The sequence below is a fragment of the Equus quagga genome, chromosome 7 (genome assembly GCF_021613505.1).
Source record: "Equus quagga isolate Etosha38 chromosome 7, UCLA_HA_Equagga_1.0, whole genome shotgun sequence".
Lineage (NCBI taxonomy): Eukaryota > Metazoa > Chordata > Mammalia > Perissodactyla > Equidae > Equus > Equus quagga.
In genome coordinates this window covers 126,986,872-127,012,150 of record NC_060273.1, presented here as the reverse complement: position 1 = coordinate 127,012,150, position 25,279 = coordinate 126,986,872, and the positions used below count along the sequence as shown (strand labels likewise).

At 42.6% G+C, this 25,279-nt stretch overlaps 2 protein-coding genes across 6 annotated transcripts in view; one reads left to right on the top strand and one right to left on the bottom strand.

Annotated features, from left to right (window-relative positions):
* Positions 1-2,218, top strand: part of FAM151B (family with sequence similarity 151 member B) — a 35,324-nt gene extending 33,106 nt beyond the window's left edge. For all 4 annotated transcript variants that reach the window (XM_046667627.1, XM_046667629.1, XM_046667631.1 and 1 more), the window contains one exon: positions 191-2,218. In XM_046667627.1, coding sequence (XP_046523583.1) covers positions 191-350 — 160 coding nt within the window. In that variant the 3' untranslated portion in view covers positions 351-2,218. The remainder of the gene's footprint in view (positions 1-190) is intronic.
* A 7,371-nt stretch (positions 2,219-9,589) lies between these two features.
* On the bottom strand, positions 9,590-25,228 carry ANKRD34B (ankyrin repeat domain 34B). 2 transcript variants are annotated; one of them, XM_046665518.1, is made up of 5 exons: positions 25,086-25,228; positions 24,045-24,190; positions 22,143-22,228; positions 19,446-19,548; positions 9,590-14,917 (listed from the first exon to the last, which is right to left on the bottom strand). In XM_046665518.1, exon 5 carries the CDS (start codon positions 14,892-14,894, stop codon positions 13,350-13,352), a length of 1,545 nt encoding a protein of 514 aa, XP_046521474.1. In that variant the 5' UTR covers positions 14,895-14,917; positions 19,446-19,548; positions 22,143-22,228; positions 24,045-24,190; positions 25,086-25,228; the 3' UTR covers positions 9,590-13,349. The 2 variants fall into 2 exon arrangements, with proteins under 2 accessions (XP_046521474.1, XP_046521473.1); XM_046665517.1 differs by having other exon boundaries at positions 22,143-22,225.
* Positions 25,229-25,279: the final 51 nt, after the last annotated feature.

The following is a 25,279-nucleotide window of genomic DNA, read 5'->3' as shown; positions in this document are numbered from 1 at the left end:
TCTCTAGTCCCTTTGATGTTGATGAAGGAGTGAAACAGTATAGTACCGCCATTACTAATTAATTTTTTCATCTGTGTGAATTTGGGTTAGAGACGAATGAAAGTAACTATTTTTAGCCTTATTGGAATTCCTCGTCACTGTTTCTTATCTTTCACTTTTAACTATATAATTCTGTTTTATTTTAATGCAGGTACAGTCTGACTATTTGGACTGGAAAAAATGATAACTATTCCACTGAAGATTTACTTTTTATTAGAGACCATTTTGACAAAAAGCAAGTTTTCTATGACATCTTGGAACCACAAAACCATGAATTTAAACAAGCCATTGGAATCAAAGTTAATCTCTAAGAAGAAGATTCTTCTAAACTGTTTCATGTCTTGGTTTCATAATCCTTCTCCACTTTGGTCTGAATTAATTACCATGTGAGTTATGATGATTGATTTATGCTCCAATTCATCCAAGCAAAAAACGCTTATTGAGTGCTTACTCTGTTATGCATATGTCCTTGGAATCCTGTACTTATCTAGAAGATTTGGTAAGAGATTTCAGTGGGCCTAGTCTAATACTAATTTAGGAAAATGATGCTTTAAAACCCTTTATAGGAAATAATTTTGATATACTGGAGATAATTGAAAGGATCGCATGTCATACATAACACAGGTATAAATCATATTGTGTTGGCATTTGCATTACAGAGATTCCACAAAAACATGGCACCCTCTTTCCTTTTTCCTGGAGAACTGGTTATTTCAGAAACTTCAAAAGAGTAAGAGGGCTTTAAAAATGTTTTTAACTTTCACAGGGGCAAGGAACTTTCTCATAACAAAGTCAAATCCATTTACTGAAAACAATATAGATTAAATTAGATGAATCTAGAATTTCCATATTGTTGGGAGCATGCTGACAGCTACATATGTTTTTTGTATCTTTGTTTTGATCATAGCATCTTATCTATAGTGGGCAAAATAGTGTGGGAGAGCAGAATTTTACTCCTGGCAATCTATCATTTGATTTCTGTTTCTCACCAGTACCACGTTAGTCCAGGTCCTCGTTGTATTACTAGAATTGCAAAAACTGGTTCTTCATGACCCATTCCTCACACTCTACCCAGAGATACCCTGAGTATCTGCTGAAGAAAACACTTTTAAACACCTCTTTCTTTAAGCCAAATCAAAAATCTCCAAAGTCTTCTTAAATTCAACTTTATTGAATTCTACTGTTTCAAGACCCTTCATAGTATAGTCCCACTCTAAAAGTCAACTCAATGTCCTCCAGCACAGGCCACTTCAAAGATGTCTACAACATCAGTGGTCTCTAGATCTTACTTTAACAGTTAACTTTAACTGTTTAATATTGTTTGCTAATTGTGTCATACGTATCAGTTATGTCTCCTCAGCCAGACCATAAAATCCTTCACAGTAAGGGAACGTTCTTAACTATCCTTTACAGTGTCTGGCATAGTCCTGAACAAGGCATTCAGAAAAACTTGTTACTTCTTGGATTTATTGAAAAGTAGTTTACCAATGAATGTCCTAATAGATGTAATTTGCCTTTTGTTTATCAGCCCTTCTCCCAGAGAATGAAGTAGTTCTGTACAAAGAAAAGAGCTTGGGTTTTGAATTCAGACAGACTTCTCTCAAAGCCCCGTCTCGTCCCTTACTAGCCATAGATTTTGGGAAATATTTAACCTCATTGAGTCTTGGTTTATTCATCTATAAAGTGGTAGGTGGGTGGGGGTTAGGATTCTTTTGTAGGCTGTTGTAAAGATTGAGAGAGATTCACAGAGTGGAGGCATCTGGCTCAATGCTTATCACGTGGCAGGTGCTCAACAGATGAAGTTAGTTCCTTTTAGACTTATCATATGATCATGTAAATAGATAGATAGATGGACAGACAGCAGTAAGAGATATAACATGAAACATTGCAGACGTGTAAACACTTAAAGAAAACAATTATATTTCCACTTTGAATTTTAGCTCCAACTGCATGCAGTAACACCTAAAACTTCACTTTCTATGCTTATTTGCCAAAAGCAAAAGGTGCAATTTCATAATTATAAAATTTTAAAAATTGTAACAAAGAATAACTTAAAATCATAGTAAAAAATGTTTAATTTATAAATTTCCTGAAATGACCATGCTTTACTTTTATAAAGTTCAATTTATAAATGAACTGCATTTTGATGAAGTTTGAAATAAAATTTACTTGTCCAGAAGATTATTTTTACTACTTGATTATTTGACCGTTGATAGTATTTTTTTAAATGTTAGTCTTAAGGGAAAACTCTTTTATATTGAGAAATTTATCAACTGAATGTCACTTAGATTATGACTTAAAGGTTTATTTTAAAGTGTTCTCAGGAACAAAAATTATATAAAATAATTATAATATGTATTCTGTTGAGAAGTAAATTTTTAAGGGATATCCACATGGAAAAAAATAACCTTGATCCCTGCTTCCCACGGTACACAAGCAATAGTTTGAGTTGGCTCTTAGGCCTAAATGTGAAAGCTAAAACTAGAAAGCATTTAGAAGCGGCTAAAGGGAGACGTTTTCATGACTTTGCGGTAGGCAGCAATTTCCTTCCTTTTTTTAATTTCAGCTTTATTGAGGTATAATTGACATATAAAATTGAAAGATGTTCCCAGCTTCTCCCTCTTTCCCCTGTATCCCAAGGAAATGATTTCTTATAACACAACACTAACCATAACAGAAAAAACTCGGTTAATGGGTTTTATCAGAATTTTAAATTTCTCATCAAAAAACACCATTAACACATATCTGACAGAGGGTACATACTCAGAATCTGTGAAGAACTGTTATAAACTGATTTTTAAAAAGCAGCTAAACAACCCAATTAAAAATGGACAAAAGGGGCTGGCCCTGTGGCCAAGTGGTTAAGTTTGTATAATCCGCTTTGGCGGCCCAGGGTTTCCTGGTTCGGATCCTGGGCGAGGACATGGCACCGCTTGTCAGGCCACGTTGAGGTGGCATCCCACATGCCACAACTAGAAGGACCCACAACTAAAATATACAACTACAACTATGCACTGGGGGGATTTGGGGAGAAAAAGCAGGGGGAAAAAGAAGATTGGCAACAGTTATTAGCTTAAGTGCCAATCTTTAAAAAAAAAAAATGGACAAAAGACTTGAACAGACACTTAACAATTTGGTTGTTAAATAATATTGATATTTTAAAGGATTTAATGTACAGGAATGCAATACAGTACTATGTAGACATTGAAAGTCTACCTTCATTAATATAGAAAGATGTTATAACATATTGCAGGCTGCAAAACAGATGTGTGATATCATACTATTTGTGTAAAATTGTGTGTCTATGTGCATTTCTATACATAGGAAACTATTTGGAAAGAAAGTCACAGACTCAAAATAAGTAGATAGTTAAGTACTTATTTTTCCATCCAGGTTCTCAGGCCTAACACTTTGGTGTTGAGGTGCATAGCATCTGGCCTGGCAGAGCAATCCTAGCCCTAGAAGAGACTTTGGTACAAGTCCAATTGTTAAAAAAAAATCAGAGCTTTACAAAGTACGGTAGCTTATGGCCCTGTAGGAATGATGTAGTTGCTAATTGGCCAGATATATCCTCATTTATCCAGTGGGAAATTGTTAAAAGTTATTCAGAATGGTTTGTTTATTTGCTTGTTTGTTGGAGCTAGGGTCTTGGATTTTTTCCTTGTCATTAAAAAGATTAAGTACCTGGTGAATATATAGAAAAATGCTAGTTCTCTCACGTGGGAATTTACGGTGTGAGCCTACCTGGCAGGAGCCTACAGCCGGCTGATAATCGTGAATTCGTGAGTCAGCGCGAGGAAAATAGTGGAGGGTTACAAGGAAAGAAGAGGGTAGTAGTGATCAGGAACTTCTTGATCTAGAAAATGGGAGTCTAATGATAAGCTAATAACCAGGGCTGGGAAGAAGCGGGGCGGGGTCCAGGAGCTCTTGGGACCCCAGCACAGAGCTCAGGTCTTTGTCCTCGTTTCTGCTTCAGTGTCACTCAGTCTTCACTGAGATTGCTTGTCTCTCCTCTGCACCCACCGTCTTTTTGGTCCAGGGTCTATAATTTGTCCAGGCACTTGTGTCTTTCATGAGGGAGACATGAGAGGACTTCAGGGCTCAGTAGGAACCCTGGGGGGAGGATATGGGGCAGGCACCTACTCCATGCCCGATGTGCTGAGGCTGTGCAGGTAACTCAGAAATGATTCCTGCCCTAAGGATCTTACGGTCTGGTGGGGGAGAGAGACCTGTAAACAGTGATTTGGGTATAACTCCTGTGATGGAGCTAGTATACCCCAGGTGGTGGTGACAGATGGCAGTCTGTTAATAATTGAGAGGAAACACGTAAGATGTGTCTGGAACGATGAGTAAGAGTCCATCGAGCAAAGGCACGCCAGCAAAGTGGGAAAGAGTCGGATCTGACCTGCTCAGAACGGTCAGTAGAGGCCCCGTACTATGAGGCTGGACATCAGGCTGGGGCCGGATTCATCTTCTGAGCTGAGTACAAGCTTTTCTCTTAGGCGGTGGGAGCCATCGCATTTTACACAGGGAAGTGTTATTATCAGTTTTGAGTGTTAGAAAGGTGATGACAGTGGCATGAGGAGGAGACTTGGCATTCGTGAAGTGAAAGGAGAGGAAGCCCTGATTAAAGTGGTAGCAAAGGGAATGGAAAGGCTCAAGAGACAGAGGACAGGTTAAGAAGGAAGAACTCGCCAGAGGTTTTAAACTAGTGAATGGGGCATACGGGGGAGAGGGAAGAGTCCGGCATTTGTATTTTTGGCTTGAGTAGCAGGTGGTGCCACTGACCCAAACAGGATAGGACAGGGGCCAGGTGTGGCTATATTTCTCAGTGATTTGTTGATATTGCTACTTTATACCAACTTGGAAAGAAAAATGAAAACCCCGTCTGCCTGTCCCTGAACTCCCCTCCCTCTCGAGCTTTAGAGAGGGTGCTTCCTTATTTTATTCTGCCAGTCTCTTAAAGAACTCTCCCCAAGTAATTGCTACTTTACTAATATTTTACATTATTTCCTAAGTTTAAACAACTCAGAGTGGAGAGACAGCAGGCAGGGCTTGAAAGGGGCTCCCCAGCCTCCTGGCCTCTCAGTGGCTTTCATTTCCATGTTTCTGCTCGCAGGAGGGACCAGCCTGACTAAATCTAGCGGCTGAGCTTTTCTGGGTTTGGTTGCTGCCATAGAATCTTTGTTAAGGCTGGTCATTGCCCCTTTCTCCTTTATTTCTTCCTTGGGGTGAAAGAATGTAATAAGAGTTCAAAAACGTTAATTGAAATATTGGCTGTGAGAGTCTGTTGCTATTTTGTGAATTCAAGAGCTAATCAAACAACTGCAACGCGGAAGGGCGTGACCTCTTCACAGAGCCTGTTGAGCCCGGCCCCTAAACCAAGGTTCCTTTAAGGAGCCTTTCGTGACTTCCCCAGGCAGACCTGTGGCTTCTCCTGATGCACATCCTCTGCTAGACTATAATTATTTTACAGGCTTGTATTTTGCCCTCAACTGTGCTGTTTTGGGAAATGAAACTATCCATTTTCAATGATGCCTGGTCAGAATAGGCCCTTAACAGATGGATGGACGGATGGATGATGACGCAGCACCTCAGTAATTCTCTTACGCCAGTTGTTCTTACGGTGTGGCCTGCAAACCCCTCAGTTCCCAAGACACTTTTAGGAGATCTATGAGGTCAAAACCATTCATGAAATTATTTCACAAATAACAGTATTTGCCTGTCTCACTGTGTTGACATTGCCCTGATGGTGGGAAAACAATGGTAGGTTAAATTTTTGATGCTTTAGTATGAATCAAGTTCATGGCATCAAGTAGCAATCATATTCTTCACTGCCACACACTCACATTAAAAAGGAAGAAAAAAGACAAAATCATTGATTCTGCAAACATTATTAGTTTTAGTAAATCTTGATCTTGAGTACACACCTTTTTAATATTCCATGGATGGAATGGGAGGTAAACACAGAACAATTCTGTATACTGTTCAGTGCTTGTCTTAAAGAAAAGCACTTGTTGCAAACTGAACTAGCCATTGTTTTCATGGAAAAAATATTTACTTGAAAGAACAACTGACAGACAAAGTTACTCAGTCTTGGGTATTTGGCAGATATTTTCTGAAAAATGAACAAAGCAAGTTTGTCGCTTCAAGGAAAACAACTGACAGTATCTGTTGCCAGTGATAAAACCTGACCTTTTAAATGAACAATTAGAATTTAGATAAACTTGAATCCATCATTGTGAGCTTGACAATTCCTCATACTTAAAGACTTTTCTCTGATATCAGTGGTAATAGTAATAAATGTTTTTTATGTTATATACAATGAAATGTTTCAACATTTAGAAGATCTGCATAACTCAAGGAATCAGTATTTTCCAAATGAGTAGTGCATGATGTTATAAAATCTTGCACGGCCGAAGAACCCATTCAAAGTGCAAGACAGAACAATGAAATCTGGTGGAACAGAATATGGACGTTCACTGATGTGGTTTCAGATTCCACATTACAACCATCTTTTTTTTTTTTTTTTTTTTTTTAAAGATTTTATTATTTCCTTTTTCTCCCCAAAGCCCCCCGGTACATAGTTGTATATTCTTCGTTGTGGGTTCTTCTAGTTGTGGCATGTGGGACGCTGCCTCAGCGTGGTTTGATGAGCAGTGCCATGTCCGCGCCCAGGATTCGAACCAACGAAACACTGGGCCGCCTGCAGCGGAGCGCGCGAACTTAACCACTCGGCCACGGGGCCAGCCCCACATTACAACCATCTTTTAAGAAACTACCATTTACTAAGTTTGGGTCCAGTATCGAAGACCATCCACCATTATCTGAAAAGTCTATTAAATTATTTCTTCTTTTCCAATTACATATCTGTATGAAGCCATATTTTCTTCATACGCTTCAACTAAAACAACATATTAAAACAGACTGAAAGCAGAAACACAGAGGAGAATCCAGCTGTTTTCTATTAAGGCAAAAAAGAGATTTGCAAAACAAAACAGTGCCACTCTTCTCACCAAATGTATTTTGGAAAATGTAGTTATTTTTTCATAAAATATTTATGCTAACATGTAATGGGTTTATTGTTCTTTTCAAAGAATTAACATTTTAGAAATTTCCCAGTTTTAATTTTTAATGTACTAAACATTGATACCCATAACCTAGATTTAAAAAAAAACCTTTGGGGTCCTCAATTTTTTTTTTTTTTAAAGATTTTATTTTTTCCTTTTTCTCCCCAAAGCCCCCCGGTACGTAGTTGTGTATTCTTTGTTGTGGGTTCTTCTAGTTGTGGCATGTGGGACGCTGCCTCAGCGTGGTCTGATGAGCAGTGCCATGTCCACGCCCAGGATTCGAACTAACGAAACACTGGGCCGCCTGCAGTGGAGCGCGCGAACTTAACCACTCGGCCACGGGGCCAGCCCCATGGGGGTCCTCAATTTTTAAGAGTATAAAGAGTCCCTCAGACTAAAAGCTTTGAAAGCCTCTGTCTCAAGGCGTTTTAGGTGTTCAGCACATATGGATAAAAAGGCTAATGCTATTTCTGCTTTAATCATTTTGAATTCAAAGCATTGTTTCTTTAAGCTATAAAAATGTGTGTAGCACATTTAAATGCATTTTGTGTCTAAATATAAATTCTTGAAAAATAGTTCTATTAATTTTTTTTTCCTGAGGAAGATTAGCCCTGAGCTAACATCTGTTGCCAATCTTCCTCTATTTTATACGTAATATATATATTTTATTCCTCTATTTTATATATCTTCACCACAGCATGGCTGACAAGTGGTGTAGGTCTGTGCCTGGGATACAAACCCACAAACCTGGGTGCCAAAGCAGAGCGCATCAAACTTAACCACTAGGTCATGGAGTCGCCCCCACCTCCCCCATTAGGTTTTAAATTGAAAAAAATACATGCAAGTCATTTTAAAAAACTCAAACAGTAAGAAACTATATTTATGTTGTTTTTGAGTTAAAAAGGATGTATAAAATGAATGACCCATTTGGAACTTTGCAGGGGAGAGAGTATAATTACAACCATCATTTTACTAATATATCAAATAAATTAATGCTTTTGCATTTTCCAAAATTCTTTATCCTCACACTTACAGTGATGATAAGCAGCAGTAAACTTTTGGAGTGCATACTATATGCCAGGCAGTGTTCTAAAGAGCCTCTGTGACCGTGATGGTGTCACTGATGAAGACTCTGTCCCCTGATTGGCACCCACTATGTGCCAAAGCTGCCCTGATGAGTTGGAACTCTCTGTGCCATGCAGTCCTTGTTCTGTTAATAATTATCTTATCTCGGGACCACATATTCCATTTTGATCCAACTGATATTGCTTTAGGCACTGTTTTCATCAGAAACATTTTGGATGCAATAATAGAATCCTGTTCAATTATCTCAAATAAAGGAGGCCGGGGAGGAGGTTATCATAAGGAGACATATCCACAAAATTTAGGGAAAAGCTGAACACCTGGGCAGCAGGAAGGGGAAGAACTGAGACAGGATCCTCAGCAGGGGGAGGTCATGGACTCCAGTGCTCCACTAAGCAAATTCAGATTGCTGAGAGAAAGCCCCATTGGCTCATCCCAATTTGTGGTTTTGTTCCCTTGGGTCATTTGTCCATCCTTGGTCCGCTCTACCATTGAGGGGAAGAAAACCAATAGGGTTGTATGGTAATTTAGACTGCCCCTTCCAATAGCTGTGGTCAGAAACAGAGAGCCAAGAAACTACCTTGTGGTATATGCCAACCCTTCATTCTTGAGGGTGCTGAGGCCTTGATGGTCCTGCCTGTGTGAGATTGTAATAACCTACATTTACCACTGGCTATGATAAGGGGCTACCCCAGTGAGTTACTCAGATTCCACCCATATTCCTTCTACTTCCTATTTGTAGTTCTGACAGTCAGTCCAACCAACAGCATGACCCCTTTTTCCCCCAAGAAGGAATGACCTGGAATGACCTGGAGTGGTTATCCCAGTTTCCACTTCAGTGGAACTATGATTCCATCCCTTGGTGGAAGTGTTCTTCCCTTGGATGTCAAATTCTGCATATTAATAGGACTCAAGGTTGCAGGGATCAGATAGCTTTTTTTTTTTTTCTTTTTGAAGTTGACAAGAGGATCCTTTTTGAAATGTTTTGCCTGGCAATCAAAATTTAAATTTTTGCCACTATAACCAATACTTAATGAATGTGAAAAGAAAGCTAAGAAGTCATATGGATGATTGAAATTCCAAAACGTCATTTCAATCATTAGTGTCCAACTTTTCCCACTGAATCTAGAATTGTTAATAAGTAAAAACTGTCTGAAAGAACCTTCTAGTTGAAAAGACTTTAAAGATTGTTCAATAAAAAGAACTACTTTCGTTAAATCTCTGATCAACACCTACCCTCTGCCTAGTTCCAAAAATGATGGTTCACGTCTTCTTAGGACAGAGTTTTCCATAGACAGACAGCTCTAGTAGCTAAAAGGGTTGAAATATTTCTGTAACTTCAATTTTCTGGTCTTAGTTTATCTTAATTTGGAGAGTTCTAGACTAAGTCAGTGCATCAGTCCTTTTATATTCAAGGTCAGCCGTCTAATCTCAATTGTCTTTTTATCTCCATGCTAAACACCACCAATCCTTTCTATTTTAAAATTTTTTCCCAGACTCTTTGTCATCTTTTTCATTTTCTTATGTGTATACTTTAAGATGTGGTATCTCGAATTAAAAACACTATTTCAGATTTGACCCACCAGTGCTAAGATTCAGTAGTAGAAACTCATTAATCTTTTAATAAATCAGTCTTAGCCCTGTTAGCAGTCCTGACAAGCTTGGATTGTATCAGGCTAGTATTTAACTAAAACTGTCAGATGTTTTTCCACATAAATTATTGATCATTCTAATCTTATGCAATTGGTTTTCAAAACCAACCTGCAAGCTACTTGCTAAGCCTCAAGTTATTGGTTTTGAGACAATGTTCCAGCTAATTCAGATTCTTTTAAATTGTTTTTGTAGTTATCGTTGTATTAGTTATTCTCCCCAGTTTTTCCTTTCCTGGCCTTCTCTTTAAGAATTGTAGACGTTCAACAAACGTGCACGAAGAGACAGGATGTCACCTTGAAAAGGCCAGTGGGCAGCTCCAGGAAATCTCGTGAATTTACCACGGTCCATGATTTGGCCCTCTTCTCGTGGAGACTTGGAAATGGGATCTAAGGAATACTGGCATTAAACAAGGCTCCAGAAACTCAACTATTGACTTATTAAGAATTATGACTTCCAATTGGACTTTGCCTTCTTGTTTTAAAATGTAGGCTTTATCATTATTCAGGTGTGGTGAAGCCAACAGATCAGGAGACAACTGCCATTGAGAATATAGTGTGTTACTCACAGTTCCCAAGAGGAAGAGGACCTGTCACACCACACAGGGCCACTCAGGGAAGCACCAGCATCAGTCTGGAGGCAGAGGGAGTGAGGGAAAAACAGGGGCAGGAGCCTATATTATAGCTTCTATGGAAATGCACGAGCAAGGCAGGGTAAGCAGGCTTAGGATTGGCTGGTTTGAACAATTTCAGTGGGTCTAGGTGTAGAGGCTGTCTCTAGTTGTCTGGTACCTCCCCTGGGGTGATGAGAGCAGGCAGGTAGTGGCCCTAAATGTGAGAGCCCCATAGAGGAGGTGGTTGGAGTTTGGGTTCTGGATTGGTTGGTCTGCCTATGAAAGATGTATTCCCAGGCAAGCTATTTTCTATCTCTGGGAATTAGCTAACCTGGGAGGGGCAGTCCCTCCGGTGTCAGCAAGACCCCAATACACCAAAGCATCAGCAAAATACAATAAATAAAAAACAGGATTAATACAATTCCCCTCACCCTGACAAGTTTGTTCTTTCCTTTAAGTAAGCTATATGGGAGTCAAATTATTAGAAGGCTACATGGTGAGTATTTAATCAGAATAAGAGTAGTTAGTTTTATCATTTGAGTTTTTAAAAGGTTCAGGTACTGGACGCCTGATGGGTGCGCCTCCACCAAAGAACATGCCGGGCAGGTGTTACCACCTTCCCTGGGCGCTGCTTGGCTGGGCACTGGTGACACTTGTCTCAGTAACTGTGGTTGCTGTGTCCTCCACAAAATTACCCTTGCCATGAAATAGTATCGGCTGTATTGTGGAAATGCCAGCCAGGAGTAACTAAAAATGGCACCTCTCAAACTAATGAATGAAGTGTCATCATACCTTTCATACGTTTATGTTATGTTAAAGTCTAAATACACTACACACACACACACACACAAACACACATCCAATTCCTGATGCAAATATCTGTGACTTACCATTGGGATCCCAGTGACATATTCCACTTAATGGAGTGAAAATCCCATAGGATGGCTTTACAATCAGGCTCAGACAATCTCAGCTCCTAAATTGTACTTAGGATTGCTAGAAGGCTAAAAATTCTTCCAAATATGGCCAAGAAAGTTTTAATCCTAGTAAATTTTGTTTTCATGTTGGGATGAGAATAGCAACAAAAGTTATTCTTTCTTTGTTTTCTATTTACTCAAAGTAAACATATGGGGCACAATTTCTCTTGAGATTATGTTGAAATATTTACCATTAGTATTTGAGATAAATAGAAATCAGTCATAATCAAAATGACATTTTAAATCTTTATTGATACCATTTTAGGAACTAATCTATTTACATAGTCTTCCAAACTCTATCCTTACAGCTTTTAAAGCCAAGAACTTTTCTCAATATTAAAACTTTCAAAAGAGGGTTTAGCTACCTATAAACATTATGTACAATTCTAAATTCTGAATCAAAAAATATTTCTAATATAATTAATATTGATATTCTTCAAAACATTAAATGGAGAACCTCCAATTATTTTTCAAACAAAAGCCACAAGAAATTAAATAATTTACTATGTACATCACAACTTGCTCATATCCAATTGCCAGGAAAAGCATCATGCCAACTGTTCGGAGCGCCTCCACTGACGAAGGCAAAGAAATCAAGCTGTATATGACGATCATCAAATTCACACACTCAGGTTTTGTATAGTTTGATCTATTCTTTGTTGTAAGGCTGCTAGATTGAAATGAGGACTCTTTATATAAACATGACATTTTGAAATCATATAGATAATTTAGTCATTTTATAATATTTTATGACAGTAGCATGGTATTCATTTATTTTGTTAGAAGTTATTCACAGGTCCTAATATACTAGATGATTGGAATGTCACACTAAGGAAATTATCCTTACATATCCTTATTATTTAAATGTCTAATAACAATATATCAGAAATAAAAAGATACTGTTTAATATTGATCAAATATTTAGTACATTTTCTATTTAAGCTTCTACTGGCTTTCTTAATTTTAGCTAACCTAAGATAATCTAACAATCAATTTTTCCTCTTTTAAAACAAAGCAAGTATTTAGGTTATACTTGTGATAAATCCCAAGCTCTTTTTTTAAGTTGTTCTTAGAAAGACAAGAATAATTTGATATAAGTAAAGAGGATTGCTTTTTCACTTTGATATTATCTCGTTATTGGGAACCTATGGATAGGCTTCAAAAAATAATACCAGGAATTAAAAGATATGGAGAAGTAAGAATTCCCTAAGATAACATTATGGCAAAGTTTGTCTGAAAAACAAAATAAAGCAAAAGATAGCACACAAACACTTGGCCTAGACTAGCACGAGCTTGTGAAACTGAGCCACCATGTGACATTGACGAAGCCGACAACACGAGCATGAGCCGCTCAGTCTATAATAGTGGTTGACCTTTTAAAATTTTAACTACATTTTTACCTACCTGCAGTCAACATTGTTTAAGAATTAGTTCATTGTTTCTTTGTAGCTTAGGCTTATTGATCATAGAACATTTTATAGCTGTCAATATTTTCTTTTATGGTTTTCACATCATGGAAAATTAGAATCTTATTTATTGAAATATTTAAAAAAACTTATTGACTTGAATGCAACGTTTCCTAATAAAATATTTGGCAAATCTGAAATTTTTTTTTAAGTTATCTCTTTCTTTGCTGATTTTTGTTTACGTTAAAAACTTTGACCACATGAAGGTTGTTCAATATTGGAGGTTTTGAGAAAAATAGCTTTAATTTTGTTTGAGAGAATTTCCTCAGCAGAAACTATATGTTATTTGGGTGTTCACAGTACTTACTATGATACACAGTACATTTTGATCCCCCCCAACCATTACAGACTAACTGATTACAAGACTTCAAAGAATGAACATTTGAGATTTCTTCTCTAGTTCTCTATTTCTGATGTAGACATTTAACAAAATGTGTCTTCTAGCCAGCTCTTAAAAGTTTACTAATTGCTTAATTTGTTCTGTTTGCAATGACTGTCTCCTTAACAACATTTTTTTACTTTTGAATTCTTTAGGGAAAATAGGAACTGTTGGCATAAGCACTTTTTGGCCACAAGAAAGAAGGCTGGAAATCTTGTTGCTGACGTTGATATCCGAGACGGGAGGGTGCGGATTCACATTTAAGGGGGGCAGAAATCCTGGTCTGGTTCCGGGAATGCTGTGATCTAAAGGGAAAGCTCCAGAACCACGCCTTTCTAAAATTGCGTGATTTCTCCTGCTCAGGGGACCGGGGGGAATATTCTCCAACAATTCCTTGGACCCTGACAACAAGGAAGAAGATGGGGAGAGGATCTTTTTCTTTCCTGTAAATGCTTTGCCGTCTTCTAAGGTTGCAGGGGTTAGGCCAGAGGAGAGCTGGGAATCAGAGCTGTAGTGATTTGCCCCTGAGTTTCTTTTATGAACTATACTTCTTAGGGTGGAAGCAAATATTGTCTGGTTAGAGTCTGGGTCCTGGTCAACAGGGATTTCAATGCATTGCTGATTTCCTTCTGAAAAAAGGGATTGGTAATTTATCTCATCATGTGACATCTTCCTTGAGCTGGCCCGATCAAAGGCTCTTAGCAAATGTGCAGTGTCTTTTATATCAATGCTTTCGTGCCTAGTGATGAATCGCTTGGAAAGTGCCAGCCCATTGGTTTTGTAGGATAATTCTTCCTCTGGAGTGATATCCTGGAGTTCCTCTTGCAAAGAGGCCACTCTGTGCTGGTGCAGTAATGAGGGGGGACTCTTGATCCAGGGTGGAGCCTGGGGTAGCTTGGGCCCATTAGGAGCCATGGCAGGCTTCCTCACAGGGGAGCCTGGGTCCAGTGCATCATCACTGCTTCCTGAGGGCTCCAGGTCTTTAAAGCCAAAAAGTGTCGTTTCAGTTTCAGGAGAAGGTGAAAGTGGCGACGAGGCAGTTTTGATGTCTTTTTCTGAAGGAGTGGCGCAGGTGGCTGGTGCAGGACTCCTGTCTGTATCCGCAGGAGGCATGTTTAAGTACTGTCTGGTCGTGTGCCTGCCAGAAGGCGATTTTGCTGTTGTTATGATAATGACCTCTTTCCCTTTTGCCCTGCAAGCACTAAGCAGAACTTTCAGGGTCTCTCTATCTTCTGAATTTATAGCATAAACGAGGGCCGAGGAACTAGAATGGTCTTGCAAGCTGAGGTCAGCCCCACTCTTCACGAGCAGAGACACAACTTCAGGACCGGCTTTTTCTAAGCAAGCGTGCATCAGAGCAGTTTTCCCAGACTTGTCCTGTATGTTCGGATCAGCATTGTTTTCTAACAGGTATTTAACCATTTTGGCTTTACTGACACCCTGGGGATCAACGTGTTTGGTCTTACAAGCGATCATTAGGGGTGTTTCCCCGCGGTCATTGCTCTCGTTGATGTAGGCGCCGCCTTCCAGCAAGAGTCTTGTGAGGCGAAGCCGGCTCTGATGCACGGCTTTGATCAGGGAATTTCCATCACTTGACAATTCTACACCTTCATCCATCTTCAAAAATCAGCAATCAATACCTGGGTATCCAAGAAGATGAAGACCACAAGATTAGCCAGAATCAATGCCCCAAGTTATATTCATGTTATTAGTCACAATTGCTGAAATATGTATAGAGAAAGAGGACATAAATGAGATTACACAATTAGTAAATACAGAGCAAAATAGTGAATTGTGAAATAAAAAATTTTAGAATGGTAACAATGCTTAGAGAATACAAACCAAAATTTACTTTCAAAATCTTCATCAAATTTGATATAACACAAACCCAGTACTTCCCTAAATCTGACATTAATTAAACAATAACACACTTATTTTCTACTTGTGAAAAATATTTTTTAAATAACACTAAAATGCAAATTTAAGCAAAAGAGCCAAAATTCTGTGTAACAACAGAATCAATTAAAATATAGTGTGTTTATGGTAGCTTAACGTAAAAACGTCCTAGTATTAAATTACTCAAACAAGCTCTTCAGTTAAATAATGCAACTAATATCTAGATTTTCAATTTGAGGAGCTATGTTTCTTTTAAAGAATGAAAAATTATTTGGACTACTAGACGTTAACATAACTGACACAGTCTGGAGTTCACACTGAGATAGGAATGGTGAGCACGTGATTCTGCACTTTTCTTGATTCCATCATTCAAATCATATGCTGACTAGATTATGGCGTCAGCAACACACTGTTGGGTTAAATTTTGACAGCAGTACGGTGGCTCTGAAAAAGGCATTTTCTAGGCTAGAAACGTGAATGAAGACATGTAGACTCTATAAACATTTTATTTTTTATCACTAAAACTGAAAATTATTTGTTTAATTTATCTAAATAATTCAGATTCAAACTCCTTCAACAGATACTTCCATTAGTTGATAAGAATTATATCTTTATCTGGAGCTGAGGAAATGTTTGTCTTTTAACAGTCCGTAGAGCTGGGGAGAAAAACCCAGTGGAGAAATCTATTACATATAACTAGGTAGTTTTCAGAAATTGAGAAATAGTATTTATTCTACTCATTAACTTTTAAAATTAAGAATATGGGACATGAATTTCTATTGGATAATAGAATAGATAATAAATATAACGACCTCTTGACAGACAGACAGAAGAGGAGACGAAGTGAGCAGAAAGAAAGTAAAGAAAAAGGGAACAGACAGACATGCAGGCAGAAATTAATTCAGTTGTTAAACAGCTGTGAGCTCCTCACATGTGCGGGTCCCTGAGCCACAAAGGCAGGAGCCTGAGCCCCGGGGAGCTGACAGCTGTTGGAGGAGATGCTGGATAAGCAGCTGGAGTTAGGAGAACATTCAGGCTTTAATGACTTGGGGACTGAAGGGGGCTTCACGGAGGCCAGGCATTTGAACTGGGTCTTGAAGACCACGTGAGTTTGGCAGGCAGACAAAGGAGGAAGAGAGAAGTAGAGCACATTCCTTGTGCAATGACCTAGAGGCTTAAAATAGCAGTTCTTTATCATAAATCAGGCTCTATTTATGCTAATATAACCAAACTTTAGGAAAATATTTTAGCAGGTGGTTATAGTTAGGGTGACTATGGCAGAATAAACGCATCTAATTTTGCCCCTTCTTGAAACCCCCTAAAACTAAAGAATTTTTAAAAAGACATAAACTCACAAAGGTAGCAGGAAAAGGAGAGAAGATGACAGCAACATTTTGGAAGCCAGAAAGCAGACAGGCCGGTGGTAACTGACTCCAGCAGCCTGAAAAGGCTGTGCCTCGAGTCATTGGTGGTAAAGCTGAGAACTAAGTCCATGTCCACCACAGAATCCTCGAAAGAGGCAGCAGCAGGAAGCTCTAGAACTGGGGGTGGAGGGGACAGCTAAAATAAGGACTAGGTGAGAAGCTGTTAGAGAAGCAGTTCGATCCCTAGGTCCTCGCTGCTCGAAGTGTGATCCCACCTCGGACCAGCAGCAGCCGCAGCGGCATTACCTGAAGCCTCTCAGGCTTGCAGCATCTCAGGCTCCACCCCAGACCTACTGAACGAAAGCCTACATTTTAACCAGATCCCCAGGTGACTTGTATGCACATCAAAGTCTGAGAAGCGCTGTCTCAGGTCTTTCCTCCAATCTAAGCCACCAGGAGATAGGAGAGCCCCTCCCAGCTGAGGACACATCCGGAACTTTATCCTACAGAAATGGTGAAACAGAGTCTCTGGACTGGGAGTCACTGGCAACGTCTGAGGACAAGAAAATGGGGGGGAAATGGATTGTATGCTTACTGATCACTGAATGGAGGGATCACAGCCCTCTTCCCCAGCTCCAAGAAGGCTGGCAGCCATACCTTTATCCTTCAGGAGAAAACTGCAACTCTCTCAAGAAGCTGACCTGCCTACCTAGAAGAAAATACCCGAGTCCTCACCACAGGGATTCCCCAACATGCCACCCTGGTCATCCGACAGTGAGGCTTCAAGGTGACCCACGTGCTCCAGGTCACCCATGTGCTCCAGGCTTCACATTAGCCTTTTAATCCAAGCCCTTTGACCATGAGCAAACAGTCCAAAGAAAAAACAAACCAAAAACCCTCTTACATTAAAGATAGAGACCAGAACAAATAGAAAAAAGCAACTTGGGGAAAACAAATATTAGGAAAATGAAGATTTCAAAAACTCTATATCCTCAAAGGGATGAGAAGATGTTGTAACCACAAAACAAGAGTCTATGAAAAAAGAATATTCAGAGACTAAACAAAGCTCTCAAAATATAAAAACACGATAGAAACTGCAAAACTCAATAGAAGGGGTGGATAACATTGATAAAATCTCTAACACAGTCAAGCAAAAAGAATAGAAGAGAAAAAAATGAGAAAATTAGAGAGCTAGATCAGGAAATCCAACATCCAACTAACAGAATTTCTTGAAAGAGAAAAGAGTGGGGGTCGGGGGAGAGATGAGCAGGAAAGGAAATGCTGGTCAATGAGATCAAGAGAATTTTCTAGACCTGAGGGACATGACTTTCCAAATTGAAAGGACCAATTAGATCATAGCACAATGGATGAAGACAGACCCTGACCATGGCACATGGCTGTAAATTTCCAGAACACTGAGAACAGAGAAGATTCTACAAGCTTGGGGGCAAGAGGTGGGGAGTGGGCTGGATAAGTCAGATACTAAAGGATCAAGAATTAGAATGGACTGGGATATATCCACAGCAACAGTGAAAGACAATGGAAGAATGTTTTTTTAAAGATCTAAAGGAAAAATGATTCCCAGCTTAGAATTCTACATCTAGCCAAACCATCAGTCAAGAATTGGGATACACACTCAAGAATCTACTGGCAGATGTAGTCTACTAAGATGAAATGGTAGAATAGGAAAGAAGAAATGAGATACCACAGGCTAGAGATCATTACAGAGGAGAGGCATCTAAAGTCCCCAGGAAGATGGTGAGAGGAGATGCCAGGATAAGGGAGGTACACAGGCATCATCCCTGAGATCACACTGCCATTTTACCACCTTGTTAAGCGAGGACCAAATGCCCAGGTGAGCCTACCCTCAATTCTTTGATCTACTTGCTTTGTCCTGACCACATCTCTGCTCTCTTCTTCATGCCCTGCTTTCTGGGGTAGCCAACAGAACTCATTTCAGCCCTGCGCAATTGTTTGCCTTTGACCTGCTCTGAGATCTGGGGATAAGTTGTGGGGAGTGCAAGAAAAGAAAGACCGAATACCCATGCCCTTTGGATACCCAGTACCTGGTCTACACTACAGCTCTGCCAGAAGCCCTGTAAGGGTGAGCCCCGTATTCCCCAGGCCTCACTCACGACCTTGCCCAGAAGGGGCTCTTGTAAACGCTCAGGGATGCTGAGCCAAACTAAGATCCAGAGACTGCTCAACTGATCTTCTCGCAAGGCCTTTCATCGTGTATTGGCAATACTGGCCTTTCTTTTATTCATCTCATTTTGTGCTTGGTACCCAGTTTTTCAAAAATAAACATTTAATTTACTAAAGGAATATACACAAGTGGGAAACTGGAAAGAAAAATAAGCAAAGGGAATGATTAACACAAAAATCAAGAGAAAGTTTCTTCTTGGCGGGGTAGGGAGAAGAGTGCAATTCGGGGGACACACAGGGGCTTTGCAGGTTCAGGGACTGCTCTGGTTCCCAACCTGGGTGGTATGTACATGGGCGTCCACTTTACTCCTCTCTAAATGGTACATATTTCACATATGCTTCTTATGATACTGCTGTTACCTATTTATTGTCAAATAGAACACGTGTACAGAAAAGAGCATAGCGTTTATGTAAGATATACTTCATTAAAGTTTATTAAGGTCTTACTTTTTGCAACATAATTCTGTTTTTGTGGTATTATCGATAGGATTTGTGCCTCACTTTCAAGGAGTTTCAACTAGTAAGCTCCTGAAAGGCAGTATTCAAAAGAATCTACTTATTCGTTTTCACTTTAGTATCATTCAAGATGTTAAGCAAAGAACAACTACTCAACACGCACACACATAAATACAGCGAAAGTGAAGGACGCGATTTTTGTCCCATGTGCAACGTTCTACAAAAGCTATTCCAGAGCCAGACATACCTGCAACTCAGGAACCTGGGAATTTAGGATTGTTGACGGCTTGGGTCCCAACTCAGAGGTCTATTCTGAATGCAAAGCATCTGACAAGGGCTCTCGTGAGATGCTGGTCACGAAAGAAACCTTCTGTTAGCATTTTTCATATACAAGTGGGTTTAATACAGCAAAGAGACTTAGAGAAATGAGCTGGAACATAACATCAAGTGCAGGACCCACTTAGTGACTACAATTCAAGAAGAGTTACAGTATCAATCTTGTAAAAACACCTTTGACCAAAAGTAGCATTCAAGAAACATACTCAAATGAAAACAAGTTACAGGACAGCAGATTTCAATACTCAACCTTCATATAGCCTAGTATCTGGGCCAATCTTGCTTGAAAAAAGAAGCCTTATAAGAATCTTTCAGAAAGATTTTCAAACCTTTCACCCATCCTCATGTAAAGGCCTTTCTCCACAACGCTAAGCCTGAGCACTTTCTGTCATAACTGTCTGTCACTGAAGTTGGTGTCAAGAGGTCTTGGGAGAAGAAGGGGAGCTGGCAATGCACTGCCAACTGGGATGCCTGAGGGGGTGGTGGCCCCACTGCGGTCCTGTGACGGGGGTGCTGTGGGCTCCGGGGCCTCAGGGAAACTGGGCAGTGGACCCCCAGGTAGCGGCAACAAGCGAATCCATCTGCCAGGCGGACAAGGCAGACCCCTCCCCTGAGTACTGGAAGACCATCTAGCAAAAACAACAAAGGCTTCCTCTTTGTTTGATATAAACTTTTTTTTTTTTAAAGATTTTATTTTTTCCTTTTTCTCCCCAAAGCCCCCCAGTACATAGTTGTATATTCTTCGTTGTGGGTCCTTCTAGTTGTGGCATGTGGGACGCTGCCTCAGCGTGGTTTGATGAGCAGTGTCATGTCCGCGCCCAGGATTCGAACCAACGAAACACTGGGCCGCCTGCAGCGGAGCACGCGAACTTAACCACTCGGCCACGGGGCCAGCCCCTGTTTGATATAAACTTTTACGTTGTTCACATTTAGTAGAGCAATTTTGAAGTTGTTGAAACATCATATTTGTCAGAGAAAGAAGCTGCCAACTATATTCTCCACATGCACACAGGTTTGGTTTCTTACTGTCTTGTTTTGCCATCAGTATTTTATTGGAATAATCCCCTTGTCTTGACGCCTTCACCCTCTTTCAGTTGGTTCTTTTATCTTGCCTCATCCATTTACACATCAAAAATGCTGATATTTGAAGTTTGACTAATTTACTCTTCATCGAGGTAAGCGATGAAGAACACTTCTCTAGCCTCCAATAATCCTCCTTCAGAAACGTTCTCGCTTCCTATTTCCTCGTGTGAACCATGCCCACTGAGCACCCAGCACTGATGCTGTATTGACATTCGGGCGGGCCCTTTGTTTAAATCCAGCTTAGAAGTGATTTCCAAGTTCAGTTATACCTTCCAAATGGATAACAGTTAAACTGGAGAAAGTTCGGGGGTCAGACAGACCCAGATTTCCATGCTAACTCCCCTATTAGTAGCTGTGTGCCCTGGTCAAATCGCTCAGCCTCTCTGAGTCTTGGGTTCCTCCTCCAGGGAATGACAATCATCACATTCCCCTCCCCCCCGGAGCAGGGTCATGAAATCACATAATGTCTAGAAAGACTTTCCTGGGGTGCTCCCCACTCACTGCAATTTTCTTTTTAAAATTTTTATTTCAGAATTTAGCCTTCTTTTATGTCTATCATATTCTAAACCACAGGCTATTTAAATAACAGATAAAATATTTAAAGTGTTGTTTTTTTTTAGGATCTGTAAATAACGTTTGTAAACATAAATGGAATCTAATAAGTGAAATATGGAAAGATGATATCTTTTAAGTGCATTTTCCACATACAATAATTTCAGCATTATTATGAGATATTATTAAACAGCTGGATAAATTGCTTTTTATTTTAAAATTAGAATGTTTTTAACATCACTTGCCATTCATCATGGCAGACTTACTGTTCTCTTTTAGTGCCTCTCTCTAATTCCAAGATCCCACTAAAATTACAGTTTAATTATTTAAAAAATAATAAGAAAGATATATATTCTGAAAAATAAAGAAAACTGGAGGAGAGATATCACCAGATGAGCAACTTCAAACAAGCTTTGGAAACAGAGGGGGACGGTGGTGTGGGAAAATGCCTTAGCACAGCATAGGCCGCAACGTAAGCATCTAGGGAGGCGGCCCCCACGACAAGGGAGCCCGCTGACCCGTGGGACCCATGACCTCTAGGACCTGGAGGCCCCAAGTGACACAGAAAGTGGCAATGAGGCACAGGGCTGAAATGAGAGGATGATTCAGTGTCTGTGAACAGAACAACTGGACCCCCAGGTCCTTTACCCCTCCCCACCCCCACACGTAGACAGCCACTCTCCTAGGCAAGAAAACAAAGAGTTATTCTCTGAACAGATTAACCAGAAAGGCTCCAAACTTGGAGGCAGCGAGCTGAAAGCAGGGGATACGGTCAGAAGCTACAGGCTGGATGGTGGAATCCCCAGCTCTCTGCCCTGCTGCCAGGAGACTGGAAGCCAGGAGAAAGAAGTAAAAAGCCCTGGATCTTAGAATTGCGAACCCTGTTAAAAATACTGTCGATAAATGAAGCAATTCAAATCGTAACTACATTCTCCCCTCCAGACACCCACTCTCAATGGAAATAGAAAGTTACCTGAAGATGTTATTCACAATTTCATCCTCCGCTTATGTCTCTTCTCTCCCTGGATGAGTTTTCTGTCAGCCAGCTGTCAGTTCCTACTGAAGGAAATCAAAGCTATTCAGAGTTACATAAATACCAATAATTTGTTTCACACATCTCTCCCATTTGGAGTCTGGTTTTTCAATTCCTTGTGAAGCCATTTCTACAGTGTTGGTTCAGTTACCCATAGAGCACTGATTAGGAGTCTGAAAAGCGTCGGGAGTGGATCCTACGCACGGCCACCCTGTGTGTGTGTCTGCAGGACCCAGCCTGCTCTGCAAGGGCTGCTGGAATCGGAAGGGCTGCAGCCCTTACCAGGTCGGCTGCATTCTGTGCAGAGGAAGAGGTGGAGGAAGGCAGGGTGAGGGAAATCTCCCAAAGTCACTCCTCTTACTTGCCTGCTCCCCAGGACTTAATCAAATGTTCCTGTGCCCTGTCTCTCATGTCTCCTTGCTTCCTGGATGGCCAGCTTCCCCACAGTAGGGTTCTGTTTGAGTACCTGATCTGTCTGGTATGTTACACGGTAGTGCCACCGGGCTGAGGAGCTTTCCAAGCCCCCTTGGAGACGACAGGCTTGGCCTTTCCTGTGGCTTTTTCTCCCCAAGTCACTGCAGTTTTCCTCTTATTGAGAGAGCAATATTGTTTTCCTTTGAACCTCTTGCTTCACCTACAAATAGGATGTGTGCTCCCTCTCATAAAGTTAGTTGTCTGGCCATGGTGGGGGAGGGCAGCCAGGGGGCAGAAATTAACAAATGGATTTCAAGCTCGAAATTCAGCCCTTCGCCCTTGTCCCAGGCTGCCCTCTCTCTGTGCTGCCCATAGCTGGACCAGAGCGAGCTCGGAGGAGGCAGCAGGCTGTGCCTCACGAAAGGGGCTGTGTCTCCTCCAAGTTACCAAGCCTCTGGCAGCCGTTCCTCTGAGCCTCATCTTAGGGTTAATATCTACTTTACAGAAGATGATTGTGAGGATTTAAAAGATCCTAATACACTTGCCACTTAGGAATTCAACAAATGTCAGTTTCTAAAGATGCATCACTAAACGTGAGTCTTCTGGGCTGGAAGAGTCTGACAGTGGGAGGCCAAGGTGCCTGATGGGTTCCCCACCTTCTGTGTTCATAGGAATCACACGCAGAGCTGGTTAAAAAGAAGATTCCAGGCTCCACTCCCAGATATTCAATAGGGGGTGCTTCCTGTGCACACTTGGAGAAAATCTGTGACAAGCTCTCCACTCCTTGTTCCAGTCCCACTTCTTATTTGGCTATCAACCCTGCCTCAGGCTCCCACCAGGCTGTCTCATCATTACCTCCAGGAGGTCTGATGCTCAACTCTCCTGCAGGAGCAAGGGCAGAGATGACTGCCTTGGCCTAGAGAGGGGTACAGGGAGCCCACAGGTCCAGAGAAGAGTGCAGCCTCCAGTTAGAATGGGCCAGGGGCTGGAGGTTTGCTCTCCTGCCCTTCCCAAACAAGTTTGAAGAAATCCAGAGTTGTAGTGGGCAGCCCAAGGCCAGGATGTCAGGCCAGCTGCACTTGGAACGCCTGCCACAAGCAAAATACACGTCTCCTCCCGGTGCAAGGAAACGGGCAGAGTCAGAACAAAAGACGCACCTGAGATTGTCCCAGAAATGTAACGGCTTGCCAGGGAAAGTATTCTTCTCTGGCACCAGCCTGTGAGAAATATTTAGAAGCTGCCCAAGGCAAGGAGTAGCTGGTAAGGTTTGCTGTGTTTCCCACACATACCCAAAAAGGGCCGGTGTCTTCTAGTTACTTCGGCTGTCCCCCAGGTCTCTGGGGCTGAGGCCTGGGGCAGCCAGACCCCCATCCCTTTCAGCAGACGCCCTCCCAACACACACACACACACACGCACGCAAACCTATACCTCCAAGTCTCAGGGAACCAAGGTGATGGATTTCCAAGCAGTTGAGGATTCTGGCCGCGTCTCCACAGTCGCCGCTGGCTCCGGGAGCCGGGAGCCGAGCTCGTTTCCTCAGCTTCTCCTGAGTAGGAGGGAGCGAGCCCGAGGTGCTGTCGGAGAAGGGCAAAGGAAGGTGACTGGGGCGACAGCGCCAGGGCACCAGTGGGGGCCGGGCGCGCGTTTCGTCGCCTGTCTCTGAGCCAAGGCAGGCAGCTGGAGGCCGAGGCGATCGCCATCCAGGAGCAGAGGGTCAGCCCAGAGCCGCTGCGAAGCGGTCCCCACACCGCCGGCCCGGAGGACGCGGCCCTCCCTGGGGAGCAGCCATTGACCCCATCCTGGGGCAGGCGCACCTCTGGACCCCGGCTCTCCCGAAGGGGGTCCGGGGTCCTAGTGCCAAGGCTGTGCGCCCCCGAGAGGCGCCAGTTCCGGGCTGACTGCCCCTATGTGGCTCCCATTTGCCGAGCTAGCGGCTGCAAGCCGCTCCGCGGCCCCGAGCCCGCACCTCCCGCTGCCCCGCGGCCCGAGGCACCTGCGGCGACGCGCCCAGGTCGGACCCTCCGACCAGCGCGCTCCCGCGGCCGAGCGCGCGCCGCTCCCGCTGCGGCGCCGACCCGCGCCCGCCGGTCCTCCCCGCTCCCCCCGGACACCCCGCGGCCACGGGCCGCCCCATCCTGTCCCCGGCGCGGTCAGGCCGAGGAGGAGGCGACAGCCGCATCCCGGCGGGGTCGTGACGGAGCCGCCGCAAAGCCCGAGCCGAGAGCCGCGGGGACTGCGGGAGGCGCGAGGGGGTCCCGCGATGGCGCCCCTCGGCCCGCGCGGGTCTCTCCGCCCCGGGGCCCCGCAGTGTCAGTGCGCGGCAGGGGCGGCCGCGGGGCCCCGGGCTCGCCCTCGGCGCCCTCCGCCCGGCAGCCGGCGCTGCAACCAAAGTTTCCCCAAGTGCCGCCCGCAGAGACGGCGCCGCTCGGCGGCCGGACGCGCTGTCGGGGCGGCGGCGGCGACTCCCACCTCCCGGCTCTGCAGGGACCCCCCGCGCCGGCGGCCCGGCGCCCTCCGGGCTGGGCTTGCTCCTCCGCGGCGCCCGGCGGCTCGAGGCGCAGACCCGGAGGTGCCGCCCTGCGCCGCCCCTGCCGCCGGAGAGACCGCGGGGCGGCCCGGGCTGCGAGCCGTGGGCGCGGGGGCGGCGAGGCGCGCACCTCGCC